The sequence below is a fragment of the Drosophila teissieri genome, chromosome 3L, assembly GCF_016746235.2.
Source record: "Drosophila teissieri strain GT53w chromosome 3L, Prin_Dtei_1.1, whole genome shotgun sequence".
Taxonomy (NCBI): Eukaryota; Metazoa; Arthropoda; class Insecta; order Diptera; family Drosophilidae; genus Drosophila; species Drosophila teissieri.
Window position 1 is genome coordinate 6,900,745 of NC_053031.1, and position 26,633 is coordinate 6,927,377.

General features: G+C 40.4%; 1 protein-coding gene across 6 annotated transcripts; it reads left to right on the forward strand.

Annotated features, from left to right (window-relative positions):
- Window positions 1–982: 982 nt before the first annotated feature.
- LOC122617233 (calcium-binding protein E63-1) lies at window positions 983–25,440 on the forward strand. Of its 6 annotated transcripts, none has more exons than XM_043792990.1 (7): window positions 983–1,135; window positions 5,712–5,750; window positions 5,848–5,887; window positions 16,823–16,966; window positions 23,060–23,210; window positions 23,296–23,444; window positions 25,259–25,440. In XM_043792990.1, the coding sequence occupies exons 2-7, from the start codon at window positions 5,712–5,714 to the stop codon at window positions 25,279–25,281; spliced, it is 546 nt and encodes a 181-aa protein (XP_043648925.1). In that variant the 5' UTR covers window positions 983–1,135; the 3' UTR covers window positions 25,282–25,440. The 6 variants fall into 6 exon arrangements, with proteins under 6 accessions (XP_043648925.1, XP_043648924.1, XP_043648929.1 ...); XM_043792989.1 differs by lacking the exon at window positions 983–1,135 and adding an exon at window positions 3,006–3,378; XM_043792991.1 differs by lacking the exons at window positions 983–1,135; window positions 5,712–5,750; window positions 5,848–5,887 and adding exons at window positions 11,247–11,401; window positions 12,379–12,641.
- Window positions 25,441–26,633: the final 1,193 nt, after the last annotated feature.

Below are 26,633 nucleotides of genomic sequence, written 5' to 3' on the forward strand. Positions count from 1 at the left end.
ATCTTATTCGCTGTTTATTTGTGGGCCAAATTAGTTGCCGTTTACAAATTGGCCCTAATGGCTGGCATGGCTGCGAAGGAATCCCATCATAAATTGACTTTTCTGCTTATTTTACCGATTCGGTTGGGCTATTTTTAAACGAATTTAATTTTAAATGTTCGCCATTATAAATAAATCACAATTTCGATTGAAAACGCTCGCAAGGAACCAATAAAAAACTTTGGTTTTTCGAAAATTTTCCTACGCTTTTCGGCGGAAAATCGCTGTGTTTGCGGGTCAATAATTGGGTAATTAAACTTCCACGTGCGATCAAACAGTGAAAACGTTCCAGGGTATTGTTGGTCCCAGAATTTCCCACGCATGCCCATTAACAGCGCCACGAACAACAATAACAGCGGCTGAATCGGTTGGCAACACCCACGACACAGCATTTGTTTGACATACACTGAAAAACGAACCTGAACGTACTGTTAACGGACTTGCTACTCAATTTGTGCTCTTGCATTGCGAAATAATGATGTAAGGCATTCATGAATTATATCATCCAACTTATAAAGACTTTTATATTAACTTCTAGTTCTTACTTCTCTTCAGAAACAAATGAGATCATTTTGATTAAATGGTATATCTTAATGTTGTACCATATTTTGATATTTCCTAATTAAGCATTAATTACTTAGATAATTACTCTATAAATGATGAACGATGATGAGGAACGATGATTAAATAAGTATACTTATACAGTGTCGGAAATTAATGGTATATTGCATGTGCATTATCAATGCTCTTAAGTTTGTTTGATGGCTATATCAAGACCACTTCTATCAGGACATAGGATGGGATCGTGACCTAATTAAACCGCTCAATTTCTCCCAGTGCACGCAAATGATGATCGCTTTGGGCTTGGTCGCGTCTCGTTAGTGGACACACATTTATGTGACCGATCAGAGGCGCAGATCGCTGCAGACAACCCAGTACAAAAAGTGTCGGCGCGGCGACCACAGCATTCGTTCTAAAAAAAGAGTCCATAGGTCGCGTGTCCCAATCTCTGTTGGGCTTCGAATCCATCGCGAGTGTGTGCTCCGAGTTGGCCAAGATTGCGGACCCCGAGGATATCAGTGAAAATCCGCTCGCTGTAAGTGCGCTGGATTTGTAGACACGTAGATTTGGCTAACCGTTTGGCTTTCGTTACACTGCACTTAATTTTGGAATTACGTTTCTTGCAGTTGCAATTGCCCAGTTAGAGTTCCGCTTTTCGGTTTGCCCCACGACCTTGGGCACTTTTCACGCTTCGTTTGGCCGCCAGCCGTGTGTTTGTCTATCGATGATATCACGGCTGGGTCATTAAGACCCGGCTAAGTGCGACATTTCTGTTTGCCGTTTGCCTTCCGCCGATAACTAACTTAAGTTGCTAAACGCCGTTCCCAGAGTCATTAACACCCCGTTAAAGTCCAGGGCAAATCACGGGATCCGCCGCACTGGTGGCCCCAGCAAAGTTTCATAATATTTATCTGGCACGATCATAATATGCATACGCGATGTACTACAAACATACTACATCTATATTATATTTGTACATATATGGTTTAAAAATAAACATTGTAAATATTTACATTGGAAATCTATAAAGAGCAACTCGCCGTTTTCTACCCATAATTCTCTTGCTCGCCGTTCACACAGCTTTTGGTCAAAGGTTTATTACCATTTTCCCGTTTTCCTTTAGAGAAATAGTAATAATTGCTTTCAATAAATGAATAACTCATAACATATCTGTTTCTGGCTGCCGCTTTCATGTTTATGAGCTGATAATGAGCTCGTAAACAGTCCAATTCCGGTTGTCTCTGCCTAGAAGCCATCCGAACTGAACCGATCTCGATGGAAATGCCGATCCCTGGATGCTCTTGCAGCATCGCAAGTTCACTGCCATCTAGGGGTAATGTCATCCACTGATAATGCCAATGATCGATAGCGAGTTCAGTCACAGTTCCCAAACAGCTGTGCAATGTTTGTATACATATTAAAACCAGTGAAACATGAGGCGACAGTCCAACTTCCACGAAATATATGTATATATATCTTCCTAAAATTATATGTATTCAAAAATACAGAGCTGTGATATAGAGCTGTGAGTTAACCTTATGATTAATGCATATTTGAGCAGCTGTGCTAAGGGAATTGCAATGTATTGCTCAATTCGAGTGTTGTTTCAACCTTTAAGCTCGAGAATATTTGGACCCCACGGCGTATGAGCAATGTGTCATTTTCAGACACCTCACCTGAACAATCTGAGCGATCCGCGACAGCTGCCTAATTAAAATGATCGAAGATTCCACAGCTTCTTCGCCGTCTGGCAGCATTTTTGAGTGCAGCCAACGGGGCGGATGGTCGATGGGTAAAAATAGCTCATACGCAAAGTGGGCACACGAACGCACAGGCACTTCTTCCTTGTCATCCCATGTGCAACCGGGTTGAATGACTCGCGACTAAATATAACACTTGCAATTTACCCAGTTTATGTAACAGCCATTCCTGCGTTGATCTTAGCTAATGGCAGGGCACTTCAGAATTGGATGTTTTCGAGATCTCATCGGCGCTGCTCATTAGGGCGCATTGATAAACAGATATGGGGAAACGTGTTTGGTCAAGTGTTTTTTCCTAATCATTCGCTTTCGATGGCACAGTTCTTTCTTTAGCACAACACATACGGCCATTGAAAAATCGCCTCGCCAGAAGATCTAAATTTTACGCCGGCTGTTGCCGTTGACAAAGAGCGAACGAGCATCGAAATCGATGAAAATAAATCAAAAAAATAAAAAGAAACTCAGCTGAACAAATGGCAATCCCAGAACGAGGCGAGATTTCAAAATTTTTGGTTTAAAAACAACTGGCAAGAGAGGGAATACCGCTCTCGACTTTTCGCTCAGCGACTTGTTTTTGGCTTTCGCTTTTTTTTTTGGCAGCATTTTGATCGTTGGAGCGCCGTACAAAACTCAATATTGTTTGGGATTCCGTGGCGAGACGATCGTCGAAAAAGTCGCGCGCGCTACTAAAATAAATTCAAGCAATATATTATTGGAGGAACAAAAAATAACACACTTCATTATAATCCACTAAAAAGTTAAGATATATAAATATACAGACGAGGCAAGCGAATACAAAGTAAACACATTTTTTTGCTGGATAATTTGAGTGTGCACAGTGACAAGAGTGCTAACACAAATAATACACAATCAAGTGCTGGCAAATAGAGCTGCAACTAGGCCAAAGTTGATTTGAAACAAAATATTACTCATACGCCACCGGCATCGCATTCATTCCCACACCTCAGTTATCAGTTTTTGAATGAGCCCAATGAGTGGACTGCGCCAACAGCTGAAGGTGAGTACTGTGCTTCCTATCGCCGGGATAACCCCATCCATATGAGCCCTAATTCCCAGATGATCAGTGTGTGTATTTAGCCCAAAACCTGCTTGCATTTGCATAAATATTTACCTAATCGATTTTCAATGGTGGCAACAAATTTCTTTCTCCGTCTGCCAGACACTAAAGCTGCCTGCGTTGTATATACAATTTGTTTTTACTTCGTTTATGATGAGCAAATATTAAATCCCTCTCTCGCGGACAGGCTATAAATAATTTTAATAACAATATTGGTACTAAACTGCGGCAATTCGCTTGTCAGGGTCGCCAAGGAACATGTAAATTGGCAGATCGTTTTGGTTGGTAGTCAAATATTTAGATTAACCCATTACACAAGGTGCGAAAAAATATTGCTACAGGCTTATTCAAATTTAAACAATTAATGGTGGCACTTAATGTTAAACGGAATAAATACAAATTTCGCCATTCAATTGTTTAAGAAGTATATCGTAATTGGTTTCTTGCAATTCGTTTTTTTAATGAATAAAGTGAAATAATTTATATTTTTTCTTTCTTCGAATGAATCTTTTCAACTTCCCGCAACGAAATATTATTTTGAATTATCAAATATTAAATATCTGCGTGTTTGCCAAAGTGTTTCCTAGAAAATACATTTTTAATAGGAACTCAACAAACTTGCCCAAATTGAGTGGAACCGTCGGCGATATATTTTATCCAGATCTGAGAAAAAAAGCTGAAAATAAATTTGAAAGCGCAAAGTTGCTTCACAACAGTGCATTCTGTCTTTCCTAAGTCATAAAATGCGTCGCTGTCGCAGCCCATAACTTTGTAGCCAAAACACATCATTAAAAAGTACAGACGAGCATCCATAAAAGGCATATAGGTATATATATAACATAGGTATATATATATATAGATGTAGATATCTGGAAATTCGACTTTCGCGGAGGGGCATCATAATGGTTTCTTAATGTGCCCGTTCAGGATTTTTGGCATACAAAATGCGCTTCAGTGCTTTCGAAGGCATTAAAAACGCGATTGTTTATCGACATAGACGTACGTATGTATGTATATATATATACGTGGCCAATATAAACACTAGCGATTATTAACTTTTTCCTTACCTTTTCGTATTGTATATTTTAATATGATGCGAGCCTACTATGCTCATTTTTATGTGTGGTCCAAAGTATGATACTTGTTTATTCGAATACATTTATTGACGACACCAAGTTTATTTCACCTAGATTTATACAAACAAGCCGCAAATTTATGATCTTGGCCGAGCTCTGTGGAGCATAACAAATTTTCGGAAATTCCTGAACAAGTGTCAAAGAAAAATGCCATTAAATGAGCTTTAAACGCCGATCTGCGAAAATTTATTAATTTGTTTACATTGTATGCTTCTTGGCACGTGAGCAATGCCACACTCTGCATTTATTATCTTGCTTTAGGCCAATAAAGCGGCAGTTGGCTAAGGTAACTAACCTGGGACAAGGTTTTACATGGTTGCCGTTTGGGCCATTAACTGCATTTTACATTTTACTTATTAATTAAAGTGTTGCTATGAATTTTAAGTAGCATTACAAGAAGAACCAAAAACTTAGTCGGTAGACAAACAATAGATTTACTAACTAAACTAACAAAATGCTTATAACTAAAATGAATTTATTTAAAATAGGTAATCATGCTTTGATTAAAGTGTAGTCAACTTCTTCCCTCTGCACACGATTAAAATGAATTTTAAATCAGCTTGTTTTTGAAATGGGAAATAATGGAATCTTTTCGGATATTTACGTAAACACTTTCACCGCATTGGCTGGTTCATTTTTGCAATTAATCAAAAATAGTTGAAATGCTTGCCATTCAGTACGTAATTTAGAAATAAATTGGGAAATAAATAAATGGAAGGCACGAACACTCTGGCCACCAAGATTCCCGGTCAAGATTCCTCATATTTGGCCCAAATGAGGGGTTGATGTTTTCAAATTGGTCTTAAAGAGCCAACTAAATGCATTTGAAATTCTTTTTGGCTAACTTGAGGTGCTCGGAATTCCTCGAATGAAAATAGATTGAAAAAACAACAAATGCAAGTGGGTGCTAAAATAGCCAAAGAACAACGTAATAAACAAAAATGTCAAAAATAAAAAAACCTTAGACGAAATGTAAAAATATCTATTTAGCCCAATCCCCAAATACCTTTTTGATTTTCCGCGCAGCTGAAGAGTATGCTACACTCTTCTGCACACTTCTGCCAATATATTGCACTAGCTCTTTGACTTTTACTTAGTATACTTAATGTTTTATTTGCTTAATGTTTTGTTTTTCAGATGCTGGGAACAGCATTGCTGGGCAAACGGGCCACCAAGGTAAAGACGAATTTATTTGGAATCGGTTTATTTTGACTGCTCGGTATTTATTTGGTTTTCACTTTCGTTTCGTTTTTTTTTCCTTTTCATTTCACAGTCTGTCAAAAAGAAACCATTTACGGAGGTGGAAATCAAAGGTAAGTAACCAAATCAAACCGCAAATCAACAGACAAATTGTTTATTTACAAACAAGACGAACAGTGACCTCTGTGCTTCTGCGAAAAACTCAACAAAATATGGGTTAATATGCGCAGCTATCTAGTATTTGATTCTTCATAATTACAGCCAATTTATGTGGTAAGATAAATAGCGAGATCTGCCATTTCTTGGCCAAGCCCACGCTGCGTATACGCAATCTCGATTTGCACACTATCAGAGTGTAAAACAATATGGCTCGTACCCATGGAAAAATATTTATGTTTGCTGTGTTTTGATATGAATGAATAAGGATGATTAGGCATATTAAACATTTCAGATGTTGTGTTTAGATTATACTTTTGCTTGAGTTTAAAACCAAAGTTCATGTAACATCAGGTCTAGAAATTATTTCTACATTGCTGTTCATGTAAATTTAGACCGCCTTTTGCATGTCAGCCCATTTATTCATGGGACAGGTGCACTGCCACCTCGAGATGGATGGATACCCACTTGTACAAAATACTTGGGCTATTTTTGTATCTCTAGTTTCTGTAGCAGCAGAAATGCGGCCTAATCTAATCATGATAGCCATAATCGAGTTGAAATTTAATTAACGCGCCTCTTTTTCTTTCGTCCGATAGTAGAAATCGCAGTAGAGGGAGTATAGAGGGCAGCAGATAGCCGACACCCTCACATCACGTGCCCAATTAACGCGAAAATAAAGTTTCCAGTAAGAAATAAACAATATATAAGTGGAGCAGAAACGATATACCTGTCATACGGCTTTTAATTTTGGCTCTGCGACTTTTGCAGCCCAAAGTGTTTACCACCGAAAGACGAATCAGATAAGAGGCTGATCCCACACCACTTCAGTTTCAGTGACACATTTCCCCGGCTGACAGGCCAAACAAGTCATATTTAAATCGGCGCCAGGCACTTTCATTTGACATTGCCCTCAGCTGTTGATCTCCGGCAAATATTTGGGCTTAAAAAGTAGCACGGAATCATATACAATATGAGTCATTTTATGAGAAAGACAGGGTCTTATAGTATGTTTATCGGTGCATCGCAGCTACTTCAAACTAGACAACCATTTAAGTGACACCTTTTGAAATGGAACATAGAACATAGAAGTCTCACTTTAAGATACTTTTAGGGCTAAGGCCCCACTCCGATTGTCTTGCTCCGGTAATCAGAGAACCGAAATCAAGATAAAGTTGATGGCAGGAGCAATAATGCGAGCAATACGACCGAGAGTAAATACGATTACGACATATAGACTAGCACTTAATGGAATCAGACAAACCATCCCAGTTCCAGATACCCTCGTTCATATAAAAATAAACCCACCCACCCAGCAGATTTGGGCACTGCCATCCGGCTGATAAGTCGGTTAGTTATCTGCGGGGAGCGGCGGGTGCTATCACCCAAATGAAATATAACACAATATAGCAAAAGTCGGCTGGGTTCTGGTTAGTTCGTTTCACTTCAGGCCATTATCTTGGGAGTTTTCGTAGATAAATCGCTCGGTAACGCGGCATTCCTGCAGCATTATTATTTTTCGCGCCCTCGCAGAGTATCGCCAGCTTATGTAGCGGTCGGAAGTGCCCCTCGAGTGTCTCTCTGCAGCCGTGATTGATTGATTGATTGATTGCTTGCTTGATTCACTGATAAACTGATCGATTGGCCAAACGATAGTGCCGCACTTGTGCCGTTTCGAAAATCTACAAAACCGAACCAGTTCTACCTGGCAAATTAGCGTCTTTTCGCTTCGGAAATATGAGCAAAGATGATAAGTGTGAGTATAAGCTGGTGCCCAGTCTTGGCCAAAAGCGAACTTTGGCCAATCGCCAACGCTATCAGTGGTAGTACGAGTACCTAGTAGGAGTACGAGCAATCGCGACAAGAGAATATTACTAATTTGCAAACACCAATCAACTCGCGCAGAAACACGGCACTGTCAATTTGTCGCCACACTCGTAAAACTAATTAAACGAATGTCAGCAGCCACGTAGGGCCACAAAACACTGAGAGAAATACTGGGTATGAGTGAAAATAATGATAATAAGGAAACAAACTAAATACATTAGCTAAAACAAATACTGGGTATGAGTGAAAATAATGATAATAAGGAAACAAACTAAATACATTAGCTAACACAAATGTGAATTATTATGCTTAAAAATTATAAATGGTTTGCATGTGTGTCTTAAAATGCAAGAGGCTTTTATAGCCCAATTTCTCTCAGTGTATTGCCGCGTCCCTTGATATATCTGTCTGTTATCGCCTGCAAAAATTATCTCACTGTGTGGTTGTGTATTTGGCAAGTGGGCGGTTGGCAGTTAATTTGTTGCCACTTTGCCGCTGATGAAACCTGACACTCAAAGGAGGTCGTATTATTTTTTGCGAGTTTTTATTTATTTGTACTTTCTTATTTATTTTTGGTGCTTGTACACGCCTGCACTTTGATTTATGGTTACGCAACGTTGGCAGTTTTTTAGGCTTCGTCCACAAAATTCTCGGCTTGCTGCACGACTTGAGTTATGAGTAGCAAGGCAATTAGCCAAAAAAATAAAACAGAAGTGAAAAGTGAAAAATGAGAGTTGGTTGACTGTAAAATTTCAATTTTACCTTCATGTGATTTATTTAGGTCGTTTAATTTTTGGAAATTTGTCAAGAAATATACATTTATACAAATATTCTCCCTGTTCAATAACATAATTTGCCAAGCTAGCACTTTATTGTCATTCAATTTCCACATTTATGCATTGAAAAATTTGAAAATGCATACAAATCGCTAATTTGGTCACGTATCAATAACAGAATGAGCTGAAAAAGTGTTTTTTGTAGTCTGCTGCTGTGCGTATCGAAGTCCTTGACCCCCAAACGCAACCACCCCCTTTTAAAACCCCCTTTGAAAACCCAGCTACCCACCCCTTGTTCAACCCATTTAAAAGCTTCTCTCGGGGGCACGTTTTGCGTATGAAAGATTTTGACGATGCCAGTGGCCCTCGGATTGATTTTTGCATATTAATGCAGGACATTGGTTCGGACTCCAAATGCATCCACTTCCAGTTGTGTGTGTGGAGAAGCTCTCTGTAAAGAGCAGATGAGTGGCCTTCGATTTCTTGACGGCCCATAAAAAAGGATGGCCGCAGATAAAAAGCATTGGGTGCTGCGCATCTATATTACCAATCGCCTCGTAAAAGCGCCCATTTATACTGCGTTTTTATATAAGAAGGAAAAATAATTGAAATACAATCTCCCAACGCATTTTATTTAGGTAAAATATTACAGAATTTTTTAGCAAATCTTACTTAGATGTTTTACCCTTAAACAAACATCCTAATTGTCCCTTTGTGAGCTTAAGGCTTATCTGACTTGCTTTCTGAAAGTAATCACTCATTGAAATCAGGCACCATAGTCAATTTAAGCCCACTGTGCGTGGGTGGCGCCCTCTGGCGTCGGCACGTGACTTCGTTTGCGTACTTCCCACGTTTTTTTTCGCAGCCGTTCGTGTTGCTTTTGCATCGTTCTAGTTAGTTACATCGCGCCTAATACAATTTACGCCTTCTGGAAAAGTTGCTCTTTTTGCGACGCAGTTTTCTTTTCAGATATTAAATCGTTTTATACAATATATTTTATGCGTTGCCATAGAGGCCATCGTCCTGTAATAAGACTGCACATATTGTGAGCTCTATCCATTCATCTGAGTCCGAGTTTACTGATTGCTCCTGGCTTGCATTTCACTCTGTTGGACGTCCGAAAGTTTTCCCAATTAATTTTCATTAAAAAGTTGTTTGCATTGCATAGGGTTGAACAAACTGCTGAATGGAGAGGAAAATTGGTGGGCACAACAAAGGGAAAAAGTAGTGAAATTTGAAACGGTAGACAGGTCTCTGTTAAAGGATTGCAACTCATTTGTCGGAAGGGAAACTCGATGCCGAAATTTGTTTTAAAGTTCCTTCAACCCGTCTTTGTTGAACAGGAAGATTTCTGCGACTAAGAGGTCAAGTTAAATTCTCTTCCTTTCTTGTATTTTTTCTTTATTCTCTAACAATGAAGCCCTTTATAGTTTAAAACAAAGGGTATCTTAAAGTAAAGTAAACCATTCTTATACTTTCATATATCTATATAAGATAAGAAATATTCAATCAAATGTCTGTATTTGATAATCCCGTTACTGCTAAAAATGCTTTATGCAAAAAAAAACACTACGTTTGAATGAAGAAAGCCAATTTAATCATGAAACGTAATAAATCTGGCTCATACGCAACGTAAGATGACAATGCGATTTAATTGCGATTACATAAAAATGCAGCGATACCGTTGCATAAACCTTACGTATAAGACCTCTACCTCTCTCTTTTCCTCGCGTTCGTAGACTCACCCAAATGCCGTTGCCTGCGATAACAACAACAATCCGTTTTCGTTCATTTTGTTTTGTTCGCCATATTCGCTGAGCCAAACAAACGGGCTTCGCTGCCGTGAGTGTGAGTGAGATGGCGTGCCAAAGAGAGACTCAGTCGGCTTTTCCACGAATCCAGGCAAAACAATGGAGAGACAGAGAGAGGGAGAGCGCTTCGGAAATTCCCCTTCACGACCACCAATACCAATGCACAAGGCGCATCTGCGTTTTGTTGTTGTCACTCCAATTGCACGCTGCGTTTTGTTGTTGCTAACGTTTTAGTTGGAGCAAGGCCACTGGAAAGATTCTTATAAGATTCCATTTAGAAGGGACTTCCCCGAATACAGGGCGTATGCGTTATATTTTTTCTTTGCGACTCTGGGGTACTAAAGGGCCAAAAAATATTAAATTTAATTTGAACATCTTATTTATGACTCGATATTATACGTATGTTATATTATTTATGTTTTATAACTTGAAATTCTTTGCAATTATAAATAATCCGAAAGCACCTATGCATAATAATGAAATAATAAATGAAATAATGAAATGAAACTGAGCGAACAAACTTATCAAATTTCATTTGAAAAACACGCGTAAAAAGTCCAAGAAGTCCTTCAAACGAAAAGCGAGCGCCGTCACGTGAATGCTAAGACGAAAGGCAAAACACTAAAAACATGTCGACACACTCTCCCATCCTCTCTCCTTTCGCTTTCTCCGCGACGAAGAACGTTATGAAAACAGAGGCAGCAACAAAAACAGAGAAGAATTCGCTGGTTGCTCCCAGCAATGAATGAAATTTCGCCGAAGCCAAAGAATCCCGAAGTCTCGGCGATCCGAAGCATCTTCGGCTAACGGGACTCGCTGGGTGGGTGGCACACACGAACCTACTGCCAATGGGGCTGCCATTCATGGGGTTCCGTTTCAGAGCGCTCAGTTTCAGTTTCGAAGTCGGCGCGAACAGAAAGTCGCGACGGATTGAAATTAACTAACAATTTAACCGAACTTTCGGTGCGCTATCCCGCTATCTCTAATCTTGCACTAACTCTTCGCTATCGGTTCTTTAAATTTCTTGGTCAGAGCAGCTGCTTCCTTCATTCAAAAGGTTACAAATTATGAGAGCTATCGCCCCCTGTTTTGGTTTGATTACTTGCCACTGATGGGGCACCACCCCGCCAAATCATTTGAACCCAGTGCGCGTAATTGAAGCGTAACTCGCGGCCTTGAAGTGCCCGTCTATAAGTCATCTAGTTTGAGCGGAAAGTTAAAAGCCAAGGAACTAAAACCAGGACACTCAGTAACCCCCCAAAAAGAAAGGAGTGGTTATGTCACTGACTTCGACGAACTGGCGGCACTATCATTTGTCTAATTGTATATTCGCAATTAAAATTAAAGAAATTGTATAGGGAAAGGTACATGTTACGAATGATATCAAAAAATATGATTCAGGGTGGATCAATAGCCTTAAAGCTAAATGTGACGAACGAACGGGGTTTCTTGTTATCAATGTGTAAGAAGCCGCGAAAGAGCCTTTGTTGCTAAAGTAAATGAGAAAGTAGCATTATAAAATCATATTTAGGGAAGTAGAGTAATAGTTACCTCTTAGTCAGTCGTTGAGAGTAATAATTATATGCTTCTAAGACTAACTGGTATTAAGCCCCATAAAATCAATTCAGCTTAATTTGCCATCATATTTCTCTTGTTCGTGGCATACAACTTTCAATTTGCATCAAGCCAGACGTATATTTATTGGCCTTAAGAGAAATGGCTGTCAGGCTGCATAATTATTGAAACATCAAGTCTGGGAAAACTCAGCGAGTGACGGGCGATAAATTGAGGAAAGCCGACAAGTGTCGGCGCTATGTGGGGAAAATAAAAAAGGAAAAAAAAGGAAAATATAATGAACCCTGACCCTGAGCTATTGCCACTTTGACCTTATTCAGTTGTGATTTTAGTAATTAATTGCCATTCAAACATCAAACCAAATCAATGGGGCCGATTGTACTTGTGCGCTGCTCGGCCAAGATCAAAAATAATCCAGCACTTGTTCCCAACCCATTTTCCTATTCATTGTTTAAGTAGTGAAAACTAAACAAATCGCTGGCGTTACTCATACGCCCCGTTAACAGAGACACAAATAAGTACACACATCACACATCCGCAAAGCAGCAAAAACTCATAATTGCCGGAGAGCAAAAAGAAACATTAAGCTAATAACAAACAAACGAGCGTCGAAAATAACGCAAAACACTAAATCTATAAATACTATATAGATATAAGCAAAGAACAGAAAACAACTGAAATGGATCACAAAGAAATCGCAAGTCAAGTGCGAGGTGAGCTAAGTATGGAAAATAATTTATTCTCTTATTTCGCACACTTTTTTTTATACCCTTAAATTAAGATAATCCAAACCGTTATAAGTTTTTCAGTTAAAACTAACCAGGGGGAAATACAAACTTGTTGTGGATCATATATTCAATCTACACTTTTTGTTCACTACTTTGTTTTTACCACTGCAATTAACTCGGTCACACATGCCTATGATAGTGCAAAGCGAGCACATGATGTTGATAGGGGCAATTATCGCCGCAAACCAATATGCATGTGTAGAATATTTAAAAAAGAAATTAGAGCAGGGGAAATTTAACAAAACAGAGTCGTGTGTCATGCCAAATCAAGCACCCACTCACCAAAGGAATACAAACAAAAGCACAATCAAACGCAATCAGCGAAATTTCAAATCTAATCAACACGATAACTTTCTGTTCTGTTGTGTTGTGTTCTTTTATTCTTGCCTCTTTTTCGCTCATTTGCTGGGAATATCCTACACCACAGTATCTTATCTTTGCGACCCGGCAACAAAGTCCATGATTATTTCATGTTTCCATTATAATTACTTCGATTTGCCTTTGGGACTTCAGTCAGAGGACTATCAACAGCTTTAAGCTGATAGCGCAGTGTGACCATGCCCATTTAATTTCATCTTAATTAATAAAGTGACCATGCGCCTTGCATTTTTTCTTTAATTAGGTGCTTATTAGTGCCAGTCTATTGTACTGATTATTCAATATAAGCAATCAATTCAACCCAATCAGAACTCCATTTTCTTTTTCCTTCTTACCCATTTTTCACATAATAGTTGTGGGTTTTCTGTTGTCTTGTCCCAGCTTTATTATTCAACTTTATAGAGTCCCCCACAGTTTACCCGTGTATGTAGGTGACAAATAGAGGCTCTTGAATACACCCACGCCCACTTCAATTTGACACGTTTGAAGTGTTGAAAAGCCCGCGTAAAATGTTCAAGCCGCGTCCTTTGTGCAGGATAATTTGATTTCAGAGCGAACAAGGAAGGGGATTAATATCGCTTAACGTCTGTGATATAAATAACCATGGAAAATCCAAAAACAAAGGGCAAACATGGGAATTCAAATTAGAAAACATTTACTTTGAAGATTTGCCCATGTCGGCTTTTATATTGTTTGGCAGAAAGTTGCAGAATACGATTGAATAATTTTAAATAAAGCACAACGATGGGAAATATTTGGTTTTGATTGAAAAATTTGTTGAATACAATTTTCCTAAGCCATTTACGAAATGCATTGTTAGGTAAACTAAGAAATCCGTTACCGCGATAAAACCGCGAAAGCCCAAAATGAAATGGCCAACTCTTGCACTTCCTATTTTCAGTCACTTTTCATGGTCCCAGTGGTTTAAAATCGAGCAATTTTCCCCTCAGTATTTTATTTCGCCTCGCAAGTCCTTCGTCAATAAAAGTGTGTGTGGGATGGCAAAAGTTTTCGGAGCTAAAAAACTTTTCGCTTTTAAGCGTTATTTACGACGGCAGCCACAGTGTGCAAGTGCAATTTATTGGGGTTCCTCTGTGCGCTGGCGAAAAGTGTTGTCAATTTTTTTTTGCCAACTCAATTACACTGGTCCCCGAAAACGAGGCACCGGGGAGGACCCAAAGTCATATTACGGGTCTGTCGAGGGAGCGATGCAATGCAATTATCAAGTTCAATGACAAGACTGGCATAAGCGACAAACCCAAACAGACAAGGGCAAACAACAAATCTTTTTCCCCCTCCCCCCCATTCAAAAGGAACTTTAATTGCTCAAGTGCAGTGGAAAATGAAGGGGGGCGGTGGCATTCCCCTATCTCGCATTTCGTATCCCAGGAATAATGGCGAATTCCAAGGGAACTGGGAGCCCAAGCTGTCGGCTCAATTAGTTACAGCGACACTTACAGATGGCCAACTTTCTGCCACATTGCACAGCGTCTTTGTCATGGAAATGCGGCGCTGAACTGATGGAACCTGAAGTTTGTCTTTGTTCCGATTTAATAAGGCAATTATAAAACTTTCGCTAATTACTAGTACCAACTCTGGCGCGTCTAACTTTGCCAGAGGGAAAAGTCCTGCGGGTTTTGTAAACTGCACTAGAACTTCATGACTAGCCAGGAAGGTAGTTCATTTATAAAAGAAAATATACAAAGCAGAACCTTTTTATTAAATACCTGTATACTTTTAAAATATGTGTTCTTTATTTTCAAATGATGAGAAATGTCTGGCTTTAAGCAAATTCATGCACTTTTAAACTGCCTGATACATTTCTTTCAATTTTCATCCTCTTTGCTTTGAGTTTATGTTGATAAGCATATCTCATTTTGGCCAAATTTGAATTTAAACCGCCGCAGACATCAATCCGCTGCCAGTGGCACAAAAGCAGCAACAGACCAATTTGAATTCGTTTGGGCGTTGAAATCCATGTGGCATAATGGTATATGTACGGGTATATCTGGCGAGAAAGCGGCGACAGCAACTTAACTAGATGCCAATCAAATGCGCCGCTCCATGGGTTAACCTCAATATGTTCCAGGGCCCCGACACCTGTCATTCCCTCCATTCCGCATTCCCTTCGCAGCTGCAGACACTGGGAGCTGAAATATTGGTGTCAATGTGTCAATATTTGAAGTATAAACACGTGTGCAATTACAAACTATACAAGTACGGCGGCTCGAGTGTGTGTGTGGTGGTCGTATTAACAAAAGCTACGGCAACGGAAGTGCTCTACAAGCGCCGGAAAACGGAAAACGGGGGCAAAATAAAAAAGGGGGGCGTAAAAAGGGGCGTGGCCTGGCAGAAAAGGGGCTTTGCCCAAAGCAATTTACTTGCAATTTTCGCATATCTTCTTTCGCTATTCCAGATTGTTCCTTTTGCATCGGAAACACGCCACCAGCGGCTGTCCTCAAAGGATAATATTACTTTTTGCCCTCTTTTCGCTTTCTAAGTTTCTTGCACATAGCAACAATAAATAGGTTTTCCGTGATAAAAATGTGTATTACAAACTCTGATATGCCACTAAAAGGAGTCACTTTTGGATACTTTTAAGCACAGATATGCAAATGTTTGGAAATGCTGTCTGCTGGGCTGTTCCAGAAACTTTTCAGCCTATAAACTTAGATACAAGCCATCATCAATGTTTTCCCTAGGCTGGGGTGTCATGCGAATCGCTATAATTTGCCTGCCTTTCTCCATTACCGCATTTAGCCAGGCAAGTTGCATAGCCGATTGCACGCAAAGTTATGCGCGATTGGAAAAATTATAAGTTTTGGCTAAGCGGGCATATTTATGGCCGCTTTCTGGCGGGCCAACTGCATGTTTGATCGATTTGGCATTGGGGCGCCTGGGATTTTTCCCCCAGATTTTATGGCCCCAAGGCATTGACTGGGGTCTTGGCTGCCGGCTCTTGGCGTGCCGCAAAGAAGGCCATCGCAAGGCCTTAATTATTGTGCAAGGACCCCGCTCGCACAGCCACCAAACAACCAAACTTCTGGCCAACGGAGCCACCAACAGCCCGCCGCCGCAAAATCCCGAATGAGCCTTTAAGCCCGAGTAATTTCCGTCTTAGCCTGGAAGCATGCAGCGATTACTTTTTGTTTGCTCAGCGGGAAAACCAGAAAATTCCCCCGGACGATAAACATTTTTCAATGCCTCTTTTTCTCTCGCGCGTTCCATAATTTCTACAAATGCAGAAAACAAACGCAAACAAGCACGCAAGTCTTTCACCGAAAAACAAATCACGCATTTCCACAGAAATTGTGTTTTTTTCCTTTTTACGACTTTGGGTTTGCCCTACTTTTTACCATACAATTGTTTCTTGGGACAAATTTGCGCTTAAGACGCCATTCCATTCGAGCTGATATGTAAATACTTATGTGGCCAGAGTAGTTTGTTGTGGCTAACACGGCGCATACGCAATTTTTTTCTCTACAGAAGCACAAACGAAAGTGGTTAGGGCTTGGGCAAAGCACTTAATGTCCTGAAATGGATTAAACAAATGTTTTTCCCGAGAAGTGTTGAAGAACACATTCCACTTTAATGAATATAAACTTTATAGATTATACATAGAATATTGTGTTATACTGTAAAAGGGTTTTGGTAGTGCACTTTGCCTTTAAATCCATATTACACTATTTAATCAGGATTTGAATATCTTCTAAAATATTTCTCCCTACCTTTTGCAGATCTACGCACAGCATTCGATCTACTAGACAGAAATCGCGACGGTCGCGTCACCGCCAACGAGCTGCAGTTTATGCTGAAGAATCTGGGCATAAACGTGAGTGACGAACTCATACACGATCTCATACGTGAGGCGAGCCACTCAGGTGAGTGCCACTCGAAGGACCACTTCAGTGGGCCAGACCCCCCCTTCCCTTGCAATTTCCCTTTTAGCCTGGCCAACAACCTGTGGACGCAAAGTGCAACAGTTTGGCCCCATGAAAGTGCTTGTTTGTTTGTGTCTGCCCTTTAATAATTCACGACGCTCGATGGCATTCGAAATGCCAACGGGGAGCGTTAATTAAACCCAGCGAGGGATGTCGATTGGCCTTTAATCAAGTTCAGCCCTCTAGGTAAACAAATGTGCGGGCTGAAAAACTTGGCTATTCGTTTCGATTTCCCAAAGGTAAACAAAGTGCCACAAATATGATTTTCGTGCTCGATTTAAAGAGTTGGAAACAAGACCAAATAAGTATGCTACGAATTTAATTAAATGGCAGTAATGGAAACAGTAACTGACATGATACTGGTATTACGCATAAAAAGTTATGACTTATATTGCATTTGGTTATGAAGAAAAAAACGTAGTAATAACCGGGGAATTTCATTTAAACAAGTTTAATGCCCACTGGGCAATTGGCTTTAAACCACTGCTGTCTCTCGGGAGCGAAAGTTTTTCTCATTCAATTTACTTGTTAGGAAATGCATTCTTTATATATATATGTATATATTGACCAGAGAAGACGGAGCGCCGTAAAAGGACTTCCTTCGTCCGAGAAAAGTGGAAGGATAAGAAGGGAGGGTGGCCAGTACGCCTGCTATGCATGCAATTTGTGTTATTTATATTTCATTCATCAGTTTCGCCCGGCTGCGCATATTAAAATTAAATTAGGCCAACCTGGCAGAAAATTGAATTTCCCCCATTAAAATGCAGTTGTTGTCGTGAACGCAAGCTGCTCACATCAATAATGCACTTATCCTTAAATAGACATCAATATATTTCGAGCCTGCACTGAAGAAAGGGATTTTAAATAAAGTCAAGTTGTATTATCTATACAAATAATTAAAAGGCTATTATTGTAAACACTAATTACATTGAACGCTTAATAAATAATTACATTGAACGCTTAATAAATAAAGTAAATGTTGATAAATTGAGTAAATTTATATAGGTTGCCAGCCATTTGTTTGCCTGTATTAAAGATAGTGCGTGCTGCCAAAAGCCCATTAGTGTCGCCTTTCGTTTGTTCGACACTGTCAATTGAGTTTGGGTTAATCGCTTCACGGGTAATTTAAATATTTGTCCACTGCATTAGCAGCTCTTATCGGTGGTCTGCAGTTTGCACCGGTTATGCTGTGCACTGAAACTCGGTCACGTTCTGGCCAAAAGGAGAGGTGGCTTTTCACAGGAATTGGTGTGCAGACTAGTGACATTTATCATATAAAAGCAGGCAACTGTTGCTGACAGCCCTTCACACAGGACCTACGCAGGGGTCCTGTGGCAATGGCGCCTGTTTTGACGCCTGCCACCAGCAGACGCGTGCTGCACACACCCGTCCTTGCCACATGTTTGCCGACCTCTGGGCAACCTGTAAGTTGTAAGCTGACAGCGAACCATACTCGCAACACAGACAGCGACATGTGCCAGACAGACAAAAGAAAGGGCTACTGGGTGCTGCCGAAATTCAATAGAAACAGTAAACAAATCCGATCTGAAAACTCAGAGCTTTCCACAAATGTGTGCCACGTGTGCAACGCACCAGGAAATCACCAAAGATGTGTTCAAAAATATGCAGCAGTATATGCGACTCATAAAACTACAGATAACTGCATAGTCTTAGTAACTTCTAATGCAAGGGTATTTATTTTTGAATTTATTAAAACTGTTAAAGCTTTTCTGATTTAAAGTTCACATTGGAGCAGGTCCTTGAACCCCATTAAAGGCCAGCAAATCACCATAAAAGGCCAGAACCTTTGCCCAGAAGTGGCCACAAAGGCGAGAGACAAAGCCACACTTGACTGTGTTTTGGCGTTTGGTACTCACTTGGCCAGCACTTCCATTGGCTCCCGGTCCCCGGACTCCATCCAGTTGAATGTGGCTTAAAGCGTGCACTTTATGGCTTCATTGACATGCCAGGGGAATCAGTGACACTCTCCGGAGAGAAAATGGGGTATCAAGACGCTGATTTAGCCATTCCGACACTGCTAAGTGACCACCTGGCGGAGCTTTTCTCGACCTTATTTACTCGCTGAATGAGGCACGCGAGGCACAGTTTTATTTTTTTTGCCATTTTCCTCGCTGCTCGGCTCCGTTTTTCCACCTATTTTATTGCGGGTCAATTGCCGCTTTGTGCCACAAGCTGAACCATTCACGTTGGTTGTCATTTCAAAATTGTTTCACGCACTTAGGCAGCCAAATTAATTGCCACCGGGAGTTGGGTGTGCAGGTGGAGGTTGCGCCCGCTTTTAGGCGCTAAATCCACATAAACGGCAGCTGTAAGCCATTAGGCTTCCTATTAGCCAAGTTGTTAAGTGTCAAAGCCAAACCCGCGGGGAAACTCTCTCTCTCTCTCTTATTCTGTATATCTCTGCCCTGTGAAATTAGTTTGCCGTGGTCGAAAACCACAGCCGCTGGGCTTCGCATTAGCAACAACTGTCGTGGCAATTGCACCACCCAACCACCCAACTACCAACAACCCAACCAACAGAAAAACCACCCACCGAACCCAAAATAACCTTGGTGCACTTCGGCCATAATCGAATTTCAGTGAGGAGGACCCCTGGCCGAAATTTACATAACCAAGGGCCAAAAGGAAGCCAGGAGCCAAATTAAATACAGCTTAAAATGCCAGCAGTGGAAATTCCTTGAAAATTACCAACCAAGCGGAATGAAAATGGCTGGCAACCAATAAAATGCCCCGAAAATGGTCGAAACTAAGTTCAAAGTTCGTTGAGGCCCTCAAAGGCGTTGCCTTGAACTGCATTCCTTGGCCGAAAAATGAAAATTCCCCATTACCAGCAGACGTTGCACATACGCAACGTTGGCTCTTTGTGGAGATTTAATTAATGGCCCAAACTGCAAGGTAATTTATTGGCCATCAAAGCCAGTCGTTCATGGATGCCTGCCTGTGTATTAGTCAGCATTTATTGCCAGCTTTACAACTCCAAATGTGGGCAAACATCGTCTCACAGCAAAGCAACAATCTAACCAGGATGTCTATACCATTCCCACACATACATTCCGAAACCCCACGGCGAACTTCCGTTTCCGTTCGCTTTGTGGCATGAGGTCACCTGCTACATATACAGGTAGTCTGGTGTATGCCACCTACAACCGGCAGCCACATTTGCCAATAATTGATTACACTTTGCCATGAAGTTGTTGCCACACACCTCAGCGATTCTCCCCAGGATCCCCATCAGTCCATCCTCCAAACCACGGGACTGCACTGGCAGACCGCAGTGGCCATTTGTTATGCCGGCTGTCATTGGGTGTCTGTCATCGAGGGTGGCCTATAAACCAAAGGGATCTGTGATTGAAATAGAGCCGTCCAAAAAGGACGCAGTCACAGTCGGGGTCAGATTGGTAGCACAACTTAATTTCAAGTTAATAGAATACGAAATCGAAAGTTGTCTGATGGTGCAACACAAGTGCTTGCATTTTGTATTTTGGTAAACTTCCCTCTTTCTCCATCGATCAATGCCATCAAATGCACCCAACTGCAGGTCAAGCTTGAAAATTCGTTGCCTGCCTAACGAGCCAAGTGAGCACAGACATATGCATGTGGCAGCAGTCGCTCCACAGGATACGCTGTATGCAGGACATTACCGAAATGTGCGACAAACAGTCGCGGCCAGAAACGCCCTCGCCTTCGTCTTTATGGCTCAGAAAAATAAGGACGCAAAAAAAAGGAGGACAAAACGATGACAATGGCGGCAACGTCAACACCAACATACACATAACCAAGCCATTTTCATTATCCTTGGACTTGTCCTTTTCGCAGGCTGACACAGACATTGGCGCAGATAGAGGCAGAGCCAGAGATAATGTGCATTTGGTTTTCGCATTTAAAAAAGACTAAGAGGAAACAGCTGAAAGGAAGGCCTCTCAAGCATGAGGCTTGGCCCTTGAGAAGGAGAAAAGAGCCTGCAAAACCTGCAGTCCTTAAAGATGATGACAAACAGATTTGATCCAGCATACCCTGTATTGGGAAAGGGCTGTATAGATACTCAACTCTAAACATAAAATTCAAGAGTGCCACAGATATAAATCGGCTTTTGAAACATGTTATAAAGGTGCTAAAAAGTTTACTAAAATATATTTTAATACCAAAGAAATGGAGCTTAAAATGTATTTGTAACATACTATTAAAAGATTTTTTTTTAAGTAATGATAGAAATTTTATTTATGTTTACATACTACCCATCATTTATTCTAACAACTTGGCAAGTCGAGTAGTAGGAAAGCCGCTAAGCGCGAATGAAAATATTTTCCAAGCCGCGCCGACACACAGAAATGTCACACAGATGTCAGAGCGACAAGAAAAGCAGGAAAAGCTGGAAAAACTGCGGCAGGAAAATGGCAAATAGAGGCGAATGGTGCGGCTCGAGGAGGAGGACGACAATAATGGGTCATGTACGTGCCACGTCGGGTGGCAACATATGAGCAAATACCCAAAGCAATCATCGTGATATGTTGATATGTTGACGATGGAGCAATATTTGTATTCCGCCAGAGAGTTGAGTGCGGATCTTTGTTTTGTTAGCTGGCCTCGGGCCAAGGAACTCGTTGGGTGCAGTTGTCTAATTGATGCGGATTCGGTTGTTTGACCCTTAATGCGTTTTTGATGCCAGCTGACTGACAACGAAATGTTTCTGGGAGCCAAAGTGTCAGTGGGACTCTTGGTAATCAGCAGCAATGAATTTGCTGCCAGTTTGAGCAGAAATCTTTACCAAAATTTAACGAGGAGCCTACTTAAATTGTGCTTGAAATATATTTTGATTTAAAAAATCCTGCAAATAGGCAGAACCTTTTCAGTCTGTACGTAATGTTGTTTTATAAATTGAGCCTTTTTAATTCAAGTATATAACTTTGTTATTCCAAATTATGCCTTCTTTTAAGTCACATAAATTATTCAATTTAAGAAATCCATCCCAAGACACATAAAAAGTCCTCGGCTTGAGTTCTTTAGTGCCATTTGATTTAATAAGATTATATATATCTTCCAAGTTTATTTCATTCCTTTCAGCTGGCGAATAAATTAGCAATTCTAATTATGGCTGCAGTTTGGTCAAACAAATTAGAGATAAAAAAGCAAATGATATACCAACTGCTCCTTTTTTTTATGTCCCTTGGCATTCGCCACCAAATTTATTCGGATTTATGTGGACTATCACAGATTTCGACTTCGCTTTCCTTCCCATTCGCACTTGTTTTTCTGTTAATATTTTTCTTATTTTCTTATTTTTTTCTTATTATCTTGCTGAAGGTCAAGGCCGAAAAGCAGAGCGCAAAAGGTTTTCCGGACGCAGTATCTTCTGCGCTTAATTATAAAAGTTTCAGCGGCAGATAAAGTTGAGCCGTTCCCACTGAGAACATTCACTTGCAGCGTTTGGCTTAGGATTTTCCCTTGGCTTTGGCTTTGGTTTTGATTTTTCGTTTTCCTGTTGTCCTGTTTTCCTGCCCATTCTACTTGTATTCTATTTTTTGTTGTTTTCTGTTGAATGTTAATGGTCGGCGAGATCTCAGCCGGAAATGCCTGTGACAATGCCACCACCTGGGCGCACTGGGATTGGCGCCTGGTAGGAAGCCTGCCGAGCATGTCCTGCCAACAAAGGATGTCCTCGTTGCTAGGCATTGCTGGGGGTGTGCGAACACTTTCCAACAATGAAAATGCATTTTTCCGTCCCAGCTCGGAAAAGTGTTTTGTGTAAAATGTTTCCAGCAGCGCTTGCACGGAGAATGTTTATGTTTTGGCTATGCACTTGAGGAATTTCAGATCTAGAAAATGCCATAGAGATACCATGACTAAGAGATTTATTACGTATTATAAGTTAAGGGGTTTAAGGGTTTTTTTTTTGAGTGGGTTCAGTTACTGGAGTTACTGTTGCACTTGCTTACCGTCGGGATATATGCCAGAGTTGTCCTTGCAACACATTTCTCAAGCAAACATCCTCCTCTGCTCTCTTTCGATTCGCAGGCAATGGCTTAATCAACGAGGCCGAGTTCCTGCAATGGGTGGGCAGGATCCAGGCGCTGCGGGACGAGCAGCATTCACATGAGGACAGCAAGGACAGCAAGCCGGTGGACGAGGCCGATGATGTCACCGAGGACTTGATAGCCGCATTTAGGTACATATACTCGTACTTGCATAGTGCTTAGCATATCCATTATCCCCTTCGGAGCCGCTGGTTAATCGCCACACTCATTCCGCAGAGTATTCGATCGGGATGGCAATGGGTTCATAACGCGCGACGAGCTGCAGACCGCCATGGAGATGATTGGGGAGCCCTTGAACGAGCAGCAGCTGGAGCAGCTGCTGGTCATCGCGGACCTGGACCAGGACGGGCGCATCAATTACGAGGGTGAGTGCAGACGCAGACGCAGCCACAGCAACAGCCACAGACAAAGGACACGGGACAAAGGACACTGCTGACGCAGGCGTTCGCAAGGAAGGACATGCGTTGCACATTAGGGCTTTCACTTGAAATTTTAGTTAATTATGTTTTAAAGTTTTATCATGCAATGAGCAGCTAGTTCAGTAAGCTAGGCTTTAATATCCTTATAGATTCCATAAATGAGTTGAGTAACCTTTTAATTGTTTCCTTAGTTTGTTGCTATTGCTGTTGAGAATCGTTCAAAAGCTGAAGTCCTGTTGCTCCTGCTGTTTCTGAGTCTGAGTGCCAATCAAGCGCTGGCATAAAATATGGCAAACTCATGTCAATATTTGCCAAACGCACCGAAGAGCTTACTATACGCCCATAAATCAGCTAGACAAATAAGGCGACAACCAAGTTTATTAACCTCGAGTAACAGCAACAGGAGTTCACCTATTGCACCCCAAGGTTTATTTGTTTGTTTACTCGTAAAGTTTTTTATACCGGCTACTCGCGACTTTGCTGGGTTTATTCGGTTTTCGTAGATTGAGTACTGAAGAAGTAGAAGTGGAATTTTATGATGTACGCAGTAACTGAAACGGGTCATCAAGTTCGGAGCTAAGACTCTTAGAATCTATCAGAAATCATCTAGTTGTTAAAAGTACGTCTTGTTTACTCGTGGTAATAGCTGTGGTAAAGCTAAAGGTTTTAGTTTTAACACATCTTTCGGGTATAGCTTTTAGTATAAGGAAGGGAGAATAATAGACTTTCTGATGCAATTGACCCATTATGAAGTGGAAAAAGCAGCACCTCACCTCAGAATCCACCCACTTATTATTGTGCACTAATGGCAAAGAGAAGGACAGCGCAGAATTCCCTTGCGTGGCATAAAATTGGCTTAATAAACTTAAACTAATACGGGGACATGCTCGAATACAGTGTCCTCTTTGTACTTGTTACTGTTTTTTCCTCTTTTTTTTGCTTCTTTGCGGCAAAAGGTGTGTGTGTTTGCCAGGCCAGTGGAATCCCTTGTATCATTAGGTTCATATGCCATCGCCTCGCTAGTTGATACTTTGACCTTGTAACGCATTGACATGCCAGCGCCACCTTTCACCCAGCACCACCTCCCAACCACCCACTTCGCCCACAAAAAGTCCGCCCAGTTCAGCAAAGTTCGAAGGGCCCGACCCGCAACCCGCAGCCCGCACTTGTTTGCTGGCATCTGCAATTTATTTACTCATTTCGCTGCTGCTGTTGCTTTTGCCTTAACGCTATTTACTTTGCACCGGCATCGAGAACGGCCAACATTGCGTATACGTTATACGTTATACGGCATACGCAACGTTGTCCGTTCCACTTTCTGCTGACACTGCAGTGATGAGGGAGGGCCCAGAGTGGAGCACTTGAGAATGGGTCGATTGGTCGGAGCAACACGTTCAACGCCCCCAGGAGAAGCAGCACACCAAAAGAAAAAAACGTAGTTTCGCCCTTCGAAGGCGTGATTACCCGAGGCGACAGCTTATATAGTTTGTATATCTCATCTGCAAAATGTTTTTTGCCGCAGTGGACACAACTGTCAAGGGAAATGGTGTTTCTTCTATATGTCAGGTTTATTACATTTAACTTTATCACCAAATTGGGGTGCTTACTTATAGAATAGGAACAAATTTGTTTGTTTTCAAAACCTCATGAGCTTGGGAAATCATTTTGGAAATGAAATTCCAAATGTTATTTTCTTTTAACCGATAATTTAACAATAATTTTTAATGGACTCTTTTGCCGTTTTCTCGCTCTTATTTCAGAATTCACGAGACTTTTGCTCTAAGCAGTTTTACGCCCATCAAGGAGGCGTGGTCAACCCCAAAACCCTGGAAATTTCGAGCGGAATGCAGCCCGAGTTGCCCCTTCAGCATAATTGTTAAGCTATTAAGAATATACTCAGACATGCAGAAAATAATAATGCAACAAAATGTGCAGAGCGTAATTGTTTGAAATTTTATACAACAATAAAACTTATTTATACAAGGGTATGAAAAAAGTGCAAGGCAGGCCACACACACACACACCCATAATGTTTTAGTTTCATCACAACCACACACACACAAACACACAACATATTCATATGTAAATTAGTTTCAAAGTTTTGTCGATTGTAAAAAGTGAATTATTCATTTTCCGTATGATGCAAGTGAATTCTTCATGTGGAAAATAAAAATGAAAAGTTTAGACTAATTTTTGTGGACGTTTTGCGACGCAAATGATTTAAATCACTCAGAGACACACACACACAAAACATTTACATTTAACATATAAAATGCATATTCGGATAAGTCTGAGCGCGTGAGTGATATTGTGTTTAGGGTGCTGCGAAAATGAAGAGCAGACATGTGGAGAAATTACCAATAAAAATTAATATAAAAATATATCCAGATATCGAGGAATGTCAGCAGGTGGATTCATATATTTGTATTTTATTGTAGTTATGCTGCTTTCGATGTATGCGCGTTTCAAATACCCCAAAACAAACAAAAATTGTTTCAAATTTGTTAGAATAAGCAAATAAATGTTAACAATTTATATAAGAAACCAAAACATTTAATTTCAGTTGGGAAGTTACTTGGTAGAGCTGCTAAGACATCGATATTTTAATAAATACATAAACTACTTGAAGATTAACTATTATAAAGAGAATAATAATTTGTGGTCTCGATGTTTTTCATCTCTATTATATAGATATTTAAACCAGATGAGCAAAAACTATATTAAAAGTTGATGAAAATATAAATTATCATTAGCTTAAATCAATAGTTTAAAGACAATTAATTTAATTTTAATTATTGTTTATTTTCGGTTCCTTTTTGATTAATTTTTCAAAATTCAGTCCATTGCATATTGCCGTCCCATAGATAATTCAACAAAAAATACAAAATGATTTTTGATAACAATTACAACTTATCGATTTGAGGTATTGCGGTTTCAAATAATAAGTTTTAATTAGTTTATTGCCCTTTTTTGATACAAATTTAGAAAAGTTGAAACGAAAACAGAAAATACAATTTAAACAATTTATATGTATAACAAAAGTGCTCTTTTGAAAAATCAGTGAAACGAGAATTCAAATATATATTTACATTTAAAACACTATATGGATAAAAGTTGCGTGGAGTAAATATAATC